The sequence below is a fragment of the Podarcis liolepis genome (assembly GCF_965112155.1).
Source record: "Podarcis liolepis genome assembly, chromosome: 3".
Lineage (NCBI taxonomy): Eukaryota > Metazoa > Chordata > Lepidosauria > Squamata > Lacertidae > Podarcis > Podarcis liolepis.
The window spans coordinates 93,829,709-93,842,317 of record NC_139557.1 but is presented as its reverse complement, the minus strand read 5'-3'; the positions used below and the strand labels follow the sequence as shown (position 1 = coordinate 93,842,317).

Here is a 12,609-nt window from a genome sequence, read left to right as displayed (position 1 = left end):
TTCAATCTCAACTATCAGAGGCAGCAAGGCTTCTGAATACCAGTTGCTGGAAGCCACAGGAGAGGGGACTGTTTTTGTGCTTGGGTCCTGCTTGTGAGAATAGGATGGCGGACTAGAGAGGCCACTGGCCTGATCCAGCAGGCTTTTCTTGTGCTATTAAACTAAGGTGCTTCCCTGCAGAGTGGTACCTCGGGTTACAGACGCTTCAGGTTACAGACTCCGCTAACCCATAAATAGTGCCTCGTGTTAAGAACTTTACCTCAGGATGAGAACAGAAGTAGTGCAACAGTGGCACAGCGACAGCGGAAGGCCCCATTAGCTAAAGTGGTACCTCAGGTTAAGAACAGTTTCAGGTTAAGAACGGACCTCCAGAATGAATTAAGTTCTTTACCCGAGGCACCACTGTATATTATAGTGTCTTAAGACTACAAGCTTGAGCTGGGACATCTCCCAGGTTAAATTTGTCTCGCCTATGAACTCCCTACATGACTTAGGCAAGCCAGTATCTTTCAGTAGGGTGGTCAGAGGCAAAGCAATCATGTGGAAACTGGAATATCAGCAGCAGCAACAACAACTTGTCCTGCCCACACACCCCATAATGTGCCTTCACAGTTTCCCACGCGTTACAAGTCTTATTTGCAGCTGGCTGCCCCATCTCTTAACCCCTGCCCCTTTGCGATATGCAAAGAATTGCCTACCTCTGCTTTTCTCAGCCTTGCCCCCAACCAGATGTTGATGGACTACAACTCCCATCATTCATGACTACTGGCCCTGTTCTCTAGGGATGATGGGAGTTGTAGTCCAACAGCATTTGGGGACCCAAAATTGAGAAATTATAGGACTCTTGTTAGGACTACTTACAGTGACTGACTATGAACAATTTTGAATACCTTGGTACACTATAAATTAAAACCTATTACCAGACTGAATCAGAGTGGGACAGAATCATTCAAGCTCTGGAGCTGTTAAACTCAAAATAAATATCCCCTTACCAAGTCTGATTATGCCTTATTCTTTGCTATGCATACGACAAAAGCTTCTGATTAAAAAATGAGATAATGTCTTGTTCAATTCGGTTCTGTCGGGAATCCGCAGCATAGCTAGAAGACCTGCGATTGCGACGTGTAACTTTTTAACACGTGGCACTTTCACAAAACAAGCAGTAGGTGGCGCAGCATCCCAGGTCACAAGCGGCTTCTCTCCATTCGACAAAGGTGTGGCGTTGAATCTGGCTGGTTAGTTGCTGGGAAAGAGCAAATACCACTGTGACTTTTAACCTTGTTAAACATTTTGAGGGAGGGAGGGCATCAAAAAGGAGGTGCTGAAAATGGATCCCTAAAACTAGATTTGGAACAAAGAAATTGCAGATTTGGCAGCCTCCTAAACTATCATTTTTGCAGGTACTTGTTCCGCTTGGCTCGCCACCTCTCTGTTGCGATCATTTAGATTTGCATGACAGAAAAAGGAAGAAAAAAGCCCAGCCCACAATTCAAATACAGCCAGCCCTTTTATGAGCGCAACTGAAGCAGTTCTGCTTTTCCTGGCTGGTGTCTTCAGTTATGAGCTGCTAATGTTCCCAAAAGAGGAGGCGGCCCAGTTATGTTTTCTTGTTTTCCTCCCAACTTCTTCAGCGTTTTAGTCAGATTCTCATTTCTGTGATGGAAGGGAGCCAAGGGATTCTGAAGGTGAGTGACTATTGTGGGTTTTTAATAGATCTTTAGCAATAGCTGCCTATTATAATTCCTCACACACGGCAGCAGAGAAAATCCTTTGAACCTGCTTTTAACTCCCCTGTTGTTTGTTACAGTAGCTGGGAGATAATGGAGCGGTAAACAAAATTTTCTGCTCCAGAGCTAGATGTGTTTTTAGCACGATCCCCCGATGCATTGTAAAATATGTGTGCAAAATATTTTAAGTGCACAATGTGATTTTATGGACTGTGCTGAACCCCTGAGCTCTTCATAATCAAAACATATAGACTCTCATATTTTATACTTTATCGGCTTGAGAAGACAAACACTTACCCTCTAGCTAAGCACAAATTTAAAACAACTCAGGCACTTCATGGGGGTGTGTTTGTATGTCCTGAACTTCTTCCCTGTTATCCTAGAATAGGGGTAGCCAATATGGTGTCGTCCTCTAGATATTGTTGGACTCCAACTCCCATCATCTTCAGCCAGTATAGCTGGTAGTCAGGGATGATGGCAGTTGTAGTTCAACATCTGGAGGACTTGTGCCCTAGAATCAAGCCTTCTCTTGTCTTCATAGCTCTGCTTGGTTTTTAGTTTCTTGGTCACTCTAAAAGTGTGGCCAAAAGTTACAAAGAGTGCAATGGAATGTTAAGTAGCTTCCATATCTGTATATGATATATACATAGAGGATATGTGCAGCGCACAACCTTATTACCAACTCACCGTGAGTGAGATAAAAATAATGATGCATATGGATGTTCTCACAGTTTTCCTAAAATTGTCTCAGCTGATCACCATCTTTCTGATGAGCAGAATGAAGAAAATGGTGGCAGACAGCCAGGAGATGAAGGTTCAAAGGGGGGAAAACCTCCAAGGAGGATTATTCATTTTACAAGTGGTGAAACGATGGAAGAATACAGTACAGAGGAAGAAGATATGGAGGAAAGCGACCACAATCCACTTCCTGACACTGTGAGAATGTTTTTAAAAACCTCAAATTTGTATATAGCCTTACATTTTAAAAAATATACTTCCAGGGCAGCTAATAACACAAAACAAAAAGCAATTAAAGTAAATGTATCTAATTTCCCACTGCATGCACACTATACCTTTAAAGCACAATCCACACACCCCCACAAATAATTCTGGGCATTAGTTTGTTCAAGGTGGCAGAATTGTAACGACAGCGCCCATAATTCTTGACAAAAATAATGTGCTTTGAATGTGCTTGGAAAGTAATATAGGTGCACAGCATATGACATCAGGTAATTTAAAATCTCAGTAGAGCCGATAATGACCATCACTTGGTACCAGTCTTAATGTGCTGGAAGGCCTAAGCATTAATATATATACTTGGCAATGACTGGGATCTAAGCAATCTTTGCTAAAGAGGGCATTTGAATATGCTGGGTGCCACGACAAAAAAGGCCCTTTTCTCCACCTGCCAAATTTCAGAAGGATGGGTTTTGAGGCCTTCTGACAATTTTGTTTGCGTACGCTCTTGTGGGATAACTCTCCTTAGCAGGGGTGTGAACCCCTTTTCAGGGCCACAGTCCCTCAAGGGCACCCTTCCAGGGACCGTGTAAAAGTGGCAGATGTGGCCAGAGGCCAAGAGTAAGTGAAGCAACATTGACTTTTATTTTTCTACCACATATAACATTCCAGCCATGTAAAGGTCTTTCAATACCCTCATACCTTACCTTTCCCGTCCCGACCTGACCACAGTGATGCATGCGACAGTCACCTCCAGGCTTGACTACTGTAATTCGTTCTACGTGGGGCTGCCCTTGAAGCTGTCCCAGAAACTCCAGCAGGTGCAGAATGCTGCAGTGAGGCCCCTCATGGGGTTTCTGCCATGGGAGCATATTCACCCAGTGCTTTTCCAGCTGCACTGGCTCCCGGTAGAGTACAGGGTCAGATTTAAGGTGCTGGTTTTGACCTTTAAAGCCCTCGTACCTACGGGACTGCCTCTCCCGGTATGCCTCACAGAGAGCCTCAAAATCCATAAATAGCAACACCCTAGTGGTCCTGGGCCCTAAGGAAGTTAGATTGGCTTCAACCAGAGCCAGGGCCTTTTCAACACTGGCTCCGGCCTGGTGGAACGCTCTGCCTCATGAGACCAGGGCCCTGCAGGATCTGATTTCTTTCCACAGGGCCTGTAAGACAGAGTTGTTCCGCCTGGCCTTTGGCTTGGAGCCAATTTGATTCCCTCTCCCTCTTTCTTTTTTCTTTTCCTTTCTCCTCCTGTGATGAGGCTGCATTTTAATATTTTAATGTTTCAATATTTTAATGTTGTATTTTAATCTTGCTTTTAAGTTGTATTCATTCAACTTGTTTTTATTATTTGCCTCTTAGCCGCCCTGAGCCCAGCCTTGGCCAGGGAGGGTGGGGTAATAATAATAATAATAATAATAATAATAATAATAATAATAATAATATACATCTCTCCATCCAGGCAAGCAGAAGCACCCAGAGTGGGTGGCACATGGCTGGGAAGAGGTGTGGCCTGAGGAGCGTTCAAAGGACCAGAGAACAAGGCCTGGAGGGCCTCAGTTTAGCCTCCACACACACACACACACAGAGAGAGAGAGAGAGAGAGAGAGATTGTCTTGAGTTTTCCCACTTCTGCCTTAGAATGGCAAGTCGTCTGCATTTGGTTTGGATTATAGGAGTTTGTAATGAGGGGGAGGAACAAGGACAAGATTATTTAATTCTAGTCATGGAGAATCACCTAAACAGCAAACGTCCAAGCGTTCCTCTCCCCATCTCAACTCCTGCCGAATCTGCATCTTTATTTCTTGAGTGAGAGGTGTTTTCTACAAGAAATTACAAATATCGGAGGAGACATATAATTGGATGTGAAGGCCCTACCCTACCAAATTTTAAACACCCTTGATAATAGAAAGGTCTCTATAGTTTCACTTGTAAGGGCAAGAAAGAGGTTTTTGAGTTGTAAGGAACACATTTTGTCTTCTGGGTTCAAAAGAGACATGCACAGCCCCGATCTCAAATATATAATCCTGCTGTTAATGGAGTGGCAAATGAATTTCTGTACTGTCATTGGTAAAATGTTGCTTTTGTTTCATAGGTTGGCCTCTCCTGGGCTAGTTACCTGCGATTTTGGGTCCTTCGAATAGCAGCGACAACTTTTTTTAGTAAGCATTTTTCTTTTCAATATGGTTGTCAAATTGATGGCATGAGAACAGTCACCACATCAATTCACAATTGCTTTTTAAAAAATGCCCATGTTGGGTCTGTGGACATTGGTGAAGTCTTCTGCTCCTGGGTGAGAAGGTCTGTCTGTCTTCATCTTCATCCAGCAAACCAGGAAAAGGCCTATCTTACTGTAGCCACCCCCAGCGTAGGGCCCAACAGATGTTATTGGACTACAGCTCCCATCATCCCTGACCAGTAACCATGCTGGCTGGGGTTGATGGGAGTTGTAGCCCAACATCTGGAGAGACACCAGGTTGAAGGCCATTTTAATGGAAGTTAAAATGTGGTGCATATGATGTGGGAGGATTAATGTGCATCCATAGTCCACATAAACCAAGTTGCACTATGGCCCATCTTTTGGTCTCCATATATTCTGCTCACAAGCTAGAGATCCAACAAGAGCTCAACTCAGGTGGGATGTGGCTTGTTGTATCTGTTGGGATCCACTGGTGATTCCGACTTCCCTTCCATCCATTTTCTATTCTCTCTCTTTAAGATGAAGGTCCCAATTGCTGTTTTTCTTCAATATCCTTACAGCTTGCGAATTCCTTGGTGGGAAGTTCGCCGCGCTGTTTGGACTCAATGAATCCAAATATCAATATGCAATAGATGAATACTACAGGACACAGAACAAGGTAAGTGTAGTCTAGCTCCAAGTGGAGAAAAAGCAACAGGAATTAAGATCATTGGGATTGTTTGTGTTTGGTTAATTAGGGTTGCTTTATTATGGCTCAAGCCCACAGCACCGATCCTATTGAATTTATCTCCAGGGAACGACTTCCTTTTCTCTGGCAACTCTTCAGAGAATTCAGAGCAAATCTGTTTGTTTACCGCTTGCCCGGTTATCTGGCTGTTTCATTGGAAGGCTAAGAAGCTGCTCAGGAATAAGCCCTCCTGTTTTCTTGTGAGTCTGCTGAGCCACAATAAGGATGAGGCTGGAATGCAATCAGCTTTGGATGTGGGGATCTCAGAAGAGCAAAGAGAAATGGCCCTGGCTGTGAAGTTTGGCAGGAAATAACAAAGGAGGGTCCTTTTGAAATTGGGTTACATGGGAATATTAAAGGCATGTTAGCACTTACTTCCCAAAACAAACATCTTCCTTTTCCTGCTGGTCCCTTTTAAGTGTTTCTGCAAGCAAGTCTCCAAAACAGCTGATAAGAATTACTTGTAGCAGGTGGGACTCCACAAGACTTCATCTTTTCTTAGAAAACTTGCAGTCCCTTTTCCCCCCACACCTAGTTTAGTGTTGGATGAGGGGTGGGATGGGAGAGCATTTCTTAAGATAGCACTCTTTCACACCTCCAGCCTGAATTTATGCAATTTTGAGTGATATGGAAGACTTCTCTTTCCCCTGCCCCCGCAAGGGTCAGCCACAGCACAGCTGGAAACTGCTTATAGACTTTGCATCATAGGCCAATCTTTCTCAAAACAGCAGGCGAACGAGGTACAGATTTACCATTTCACCTGCTGTTTTGTGAGAAGTCGGCCTGTGATGCAGAAACCTAAAAGTGGTTTCCAACTGTGCTGAGGCTGACCGTGGAAGCAACACTTGTTTTTCTTCAAAATGTCTGAGGTCTGCCTTTACAACTGATGATATACCTAAATTCTAATGTTGTTGGATCCAGAGAAACACCAGCAAAGGAGATGGGAGGAAAGGTGACTTTTTCACTCTCTCCTTCTCCTCCTTGGTGTCTTCCTGAGGGCTCCCAAAAGCTTTTCCTTTGGCTGAATAGGGCCGGCTGTAGCTTAGGAATATGGGGAGGCTGTCCTGTTCTGCGTTTATCACAATCAGTGCTGTTTCCATTCTGCTACGTTTCAGCTTCCACTAATACTTATGCTACTTATTTCACAAAATGTATGTACCACTTGATTATTAAAAAATAATAATGGTAAAGGCTATTAATGGCTATTAGCCACGATGGCCGTGCTTTGCCTCCACGGTCATAGAATCATAGAGCTGGAAGAGACCCTGGGGGTCATCTAGTCCAACCCCCTGTGATGCACAAATCTCAACTAAAGCATCCATGACAGATGGCCATCCAACCTCTGCTTTGAAATCTCCAATGAAGGAGGGTCCATCATCTTCAGAGTCTTTTCCACTGTTGAATACTGGTTGACTGACTGAACCCAAAGAGTGGTCAGTAAAGGTTCCTCATCTTCCTGGAAAAAAATGACAAGTGGGGGGCTGCAGGGTTCTGTCCTGGTCCTGTGGTTGTTCAACATCTTTATAAATGACCTGGATGAAGGAATTGAGGGGATACTCTTCAAATTTGCAGGCGACACCAAACTGGGAGGGGTAGCTAAAGCTAAGGACAGATTGGAGAACTGGGTGCAAGCTAACAAAATGAATTTCAGTAGGGACAAATGTAAGGTTATACATTTGGGCAGGAAGTACAAGCTGCACCAATATAAGATGGGGACACTTGGCTTGTCAGCTGGAAACCGCAGGACAGGAGAATGTGAGATTCCTGTGGACATCCTGGACCACTGTCCTGATCCAGTAGGCTCTTATGTAAAATAAGAAAACATTTGTCTAGCTGTTGTCACATGCCTCCCTTAAGACATCCAAATAGTTTTGGTTTTGTGCCCTGAATTTGCTATTGTCTGGGGGTTCGTTTCAGGAAAGTGAAAGTGATGAAGATGGAGAAGAGATGCAGGAGATGGAGGGGACTGTTGCATCAAATGAAAAAGAACACCTGGAGAGGCAGAGCTTTGGATATGGGTCCATTGATTCTAAAGAGACACCTGCATATTCTCTGGAAAACACTGTTGCAGTGGTCAGTGAACTCGAAGAAGGTAGCCTCCCCAGTCCAAAATGAACTTTAGCCGCTGTCAAGTTTGTAAATAAGCACCTGATGCACATCTAAATATGGAATGATTTGAATAAAAAAACCACACAGCTTTGCCTTGTTACTGGAACTTCATGCTGAACGGACCCATTCATGCCCAGAATATAAACTCGTCAATTTTAATTGGGGGTAGTCTCATCATATTTCACCACAAGGTGGCACTGCATGACAACCTCTAATTTTGAGTTTGACTTTTCAAGTTGTCCCAAGACAACAGACTTCCAGTAAAAAGAGACATGGCTGTTTTTGTTTTCACAACAAATTCATTCAGCTTGAAAATGGTTCCTGTTCATTTGGTGGTTGTAATCTGGGTTTGAATTGGCACTTTCAGGGAGTAATTATTTGGCTTATTGACACAAAGTGTTTGTTTTATTCAAGGAAGAATCTACTATATATTTTGGAAAGTGGCTTGTGTTTGTCTGGCTGTCCTCTATGGGATGCCCCATGAGATATCATTGCCAAATGTGACTCAAGGGTTCATTAAATATTAAATATGAAAAACTTCCCTAAACAGGGCTGCCTTCAGATGTCTTTTAAAAATAGGATAGCTGCTTATTTCCTTGACATCTGATGGAAGGGCGTTCCACAGGGCGGGTGCCACTACCGAGAAGGCCCTCTGTCTGGTTCCCTGTAACCTCACTTCTCGCAATGAGGGAACCGCCAGAAGGCCATCAGCGCTGGATCTCAGTGTCCAGTCTGAACGATGAGGGTAGAGATGCTTTTTCAGGTATACAGGACTGAGGCCATTTAGGGCTTTAAAGGTCAGCACCAACACTTTGAATTGTGCTCGGACTGGTATTAATATGGTTCTCGCGGCCACTCCCAGTCACCACTCTAGCTGCCGCATTCTGGATTAGTTGCAGTTTCCGGGTCACCTTCAAAGGTAGCTCATGTAGAGCGCATTGCAGTAGTCCAAGCGGGAGATAAATAGAGCATGCACCACTCTGGCAAGACAGTCCACAGGCAGGTAGGGTCTCAGCCTGTGTACCAGATGGAGCTGGTAGACAGCTGCCCTGGACACAGAATTAACCTGTGCCTCCATGGACAGCCATGAGTCCAAAATGACTCCCAGGCTGCGCACCTGGTCCTTCAGGGGCAGTTGCCCCATTTGGGACCAGGGAGTCCCCCACACCGGCCTGCCCCCTGTCCCCCAGAAACAGTACTTCTGTCTTGTCAGAATTCAACCTCAATCTGTTAGCTGCCATCCATCCTCCAACTGCCTCCAGGGCTTCACTGCCTTCACTGGTTCTGATTTAAAAGAGAGGTAGAGATGGGTGTCTCCATACTGCTGAATACTCAGCCCAAACTCCCTGATGATCTCTTCCAGCGGCTTCATATAGATGTTAAAAAGCATGGGGGTGAGGACGGAACCCTGAGGCACCCCACAAGTGAGAGCCCAGGGGTCTGAACACTCATCCCCCCCCACCACTTTCTGGACATGGCCCAGGAGAAAGGAGCGGAACCACAGTGTGCAGCTATGAAACTTGTACACCCTGTTTTACCAAATATTGTGGCACAGCATGCAAAGTACAATGATGGCTTTTCAAAGCACCTCCGGGTCTCCCCAAAATGACCAGACATCCAAAAAAAATGAAAAAATACACCTATTCTTGAACTGTAGTCATATCATTTTCTATGGGAATAGGTGGCAAAGAGAGAAGTGGGGAGGCTCTAGAACAGTGGTGGGACAACTCTTAGCCCTCCAGATGTGGACTCCAGCTTTCATCTGCCCCAGCCAGTGTAACCAGTAGGAATGCTGGGTTGTAGTCCAACAACATCTAGAGGACCATAGATATTCCACCATTGCTATAGTTGGTTTCCAGGCCAAGTGATTTATCAACTGGACAAAATGAGACACCAGTGCCTTCTTCCATCTCCAATCAAAGATGAGGTCATCATGCTAAACCAGTCAAACAGAATCGGATAGCATATTTAAAGTTACACTTATATGAAATTGATCTCACTGTATGACTCTTGCTTGCATCATTCAATGTATATCGTACATTCTACACAATTTCCTGGTTGTCTCAGGAGATTATTTGGAGATTACTCGATCAACCAGAATTAGTACGATTCTCTTAAGGTCACTTTCAGATATATTTGACACTAGGATGAAAAAGGTGTTGCTGTTTCTTTAAAAGTTACACACTGGGCCTCAAATCTTCCCAGAATCTCCATCTGGAGATACAATACTAAAGGAGCAGACTTCACAAATGCTCAGGGGCAATAAGTTCGAATGTATCCTACAGAGATGAACACCAGTTTATTGCCCAAGTTCCCACTATAAAGGTGAGAAGAAGCATCAGTTGCCAGAGCCTTTTTTATTCAGCTAAGTATGTGTGACCATTGAACATAGCTGAATATTATCACAGGGAAAACATCTGCTATTTTAGATGGAATAAAGGTCTCCAATTAGGCTGCTGCCTTTTCTTCATGCTGGAGACTCTGTGGCTTTAAAATCTGCCTACTAATTTAAATTCAACAGGTGCAGCTTTCTCCTATTACAGCGTTATGAAAGCAGGGGTAGCTAATCTGTGCCCCACCCCCAGATGTTGGATTCTAATTTGCCCAAGGCAGCAAGGGCTATGGTCAGGGGTGATGGGAATTGTATTTCCAATTGCATTTGGAAGCTCACGTGTTAGCCCCCTCCCCACCAAACCCCTAGGAACCTTGCCAGAAAAGAAGATGTCAGCTCTAGTGTAAGGCACAGCTGTCTGCAAAGAAAATGTTTTTGGGACTCAAAGGTTATAGGAGATTGGAGCCTCCCTGAGCATAAAACCCCATAGATAAGAATATATTTATGTAAGTATGTGAATCTGGCAACTGACAGGTTATCCAGTTCCTGAGGGGATTATGTTTGTTATGCAGAGCAAGAGAGTGAATTTTTAACAGTGTTAAGGCTTGAGTCAGAAATATTCTTATCCCTTTCAACTCTTTCCCCTTCTCTGAGAAGACGTGAGAGTACAGAAACAACCTGGTGTCCATGGGAAGGATTATCTGTACCATGACAAGAGCTTTATGTCAGGGCCACCGTTTCAGATTTTCATAGCCAGCAAGGTCTATATAATAATAATAATTTATTATTTATACCCTGCCCATCTGGCTGCGTTTCCTCAGCCACTCTAAGCCCCACTCTTGAATACTTCACTTAAATGGTGAAAAAGCAGTCTAGCTGTGATTATTTCCTGCTTTGTTTATACTTCAGTTTTACAGTCCTCAGCTATTAGTCATAATCGCTTCGTGGGCAAATCTCATCTCTGGATACCCAGAGATATTCACAGCAAAGCATGAAAATAATGTAAGTATATCAACAGTACATTGTTATTAATGGCACCTTCCTATTTTTTTAAAAAAATCCATTCAAAAGTTTCATAATTTAAAAGTTACACAATTGAAAACACTTCAGTATCTCCCCCCCCCCCCATAATTCATTGCTAAAGGGAACAAAGTCAGACGTCCTGTGCCTTAGGAGGTGGTAGCAATTATATGCCAAATTGCTCCCCAGGTCTGACTGCCTGTGGTTGAAAGCAGCATGCTTTTCTTCAAGGACCTGCAGGTGCCCCAACTATATTCTTTCCTTGAGCATTTCACCTTTCCAGCATTTATGTAATGGATGAAAATTAGGGCTTAAATCCTTAATTAAATTAACCAGTAAGGCTAATCAATGAAAAAAAACCACCTTTTGTTAATGTGACCCCAATAAACTGGGAAGCAGACATTAAGAAACAACAAGCGCTTATATAAACTGCAGAGCACTACATTAAACAAAAGCATTATTCCTTCACACAGAGAGACATGTCTTTGCTTCTTCAGGCAAAGTCAGGACAGGGCAGCAGGCTGATCTGGATGGAGGCTTACAACCTGTCTTGGACTTGGTTGCACTTCCCTCAAAGGACCAAGATAGAAGCCTGGGGATTCTCCTGGATTTGGCAATGTCTATGGAAGTGCAGATAGCAGAAGTTGATAAGAGTGCTTTTTACCAGCATCTCCTTCCCCGTAAAGGCTCTTCCACAAATATGCTTCAGGAGCCTTGGGGATGCTTCAGAATTAAGGAGGCTGAAGGGGAAATTGACAAAATTTGACCCTTATTCCCCTATCGGTTTCTACGAGCAGGATCACCTCCTAGCATGACAGACATGTGAAATGTCTGTCTAATCCAAATGGCAGTGCTACTTTATCATTCTTCCACAGCCATGTGAATCCACCTTTTCATGGAACTTCTTTCAGACTCCAACTGGATGATAAGACTTAGGAGAAATTCATTTGCAGTAACATCCAGCATACTGCCTATGGTCAACTTGTGTGTGTGTTTCCTCAGCCTCTTTCAAATCTACCATTTCCTTCCTACTTTCCTTCCTTCCATATTCTACTTTGTCATCCCCCCACTCATTATTTTTTGCCTTTGCTGTGCATCATCATCATTCACTTTCTTCCCAGGTGACACAAAGCAAACAAAATATAAACTCTAGTCTAGAACAAATTATAGCAAACCACCAATAAAAATTTAAACAACACATCTATACCAATAAAAGGCAGGACTTGCAGATCCTGCCGCACAAGAGAGGCAACAAGTACTTTAAGCAATTCAAATCAGGCAAAACTGCATGTAATAAGAAATTTCTTTTGTTGTTGTTTAGTCGTTTAGTCGTGTCCGACCCTTCGTGACCCCATGGAACAGAGCACACCAGGCACTTCTGTCTTCCACTGCCTCCCGCAGTTTGGTCAAACTCATGCTGGTAGTTTCGAGAACTCTGTCCAACCATCTTGTCCTCTGTCGTCCCCTTCTCCTTGTGCCATCCATCTTTCCCAACATCAGGGTCTTTTCCAGGGAGTCTTCTCCTCTCATGAGGTGG

General features: G+C 43.8%; 1 protein-coding gene across 1 annotated transcript; it reads left to right on the top strand.

The window, feature by feature from the left end:
- The first annotated feature begins 1,011 nt into the window (after window positions 1–1,011).
- Window positions 1,012–7,808, top strand: FAM177B (family with sequence similarity 177 member B). Its single transcript, XM_083496173.1, has 5 exons — window positions 1,012–1,685; window positions 2,505–2,663; window positions 4,780–4,846; window positions 5,445–5,542; window positions 7,529–7,808. Exons 1-5 carry the CDS (start codon window positions 1,659–1,661, stop codon window positions 7,724–7,726), a joined length of 549 nt encoding a protein of 182 aa, XP_083352299.1. The 5' UTR covers window positions 1,012–1,658; the 3' UTR covers window positions 7,727–7,808.
- Window positions 7,809–12,609: the final 4,801 nt, after the last annotated feature.

What these genes read in the sequence shown, in the direction of transcription:
- FAM177B (XM_083496173.1), top strand. Translation starts at nt 1,659, where the DNA reads ATGGAAGGGAGCCAAGGGATTCTGAAG. An exon ending in GGAGCCAAGGGATTCTGAAG is followed by an intron (nt 1,686 to 2,504) that starts GTGAGTGACTAT and finishes TCTGATGAGCAG; the next exon opens with AATGAAGAAAATGGTGGCAG. An exon ending in AGCAGCGACAACTTTTTTTA is followed by an intron (nt 4,847 to 5,444) that starts GTAAGCATTTTT and finishes ATATCCTTACAG; the next exon opens with CTTGCGAATTCCTTGGTGGG.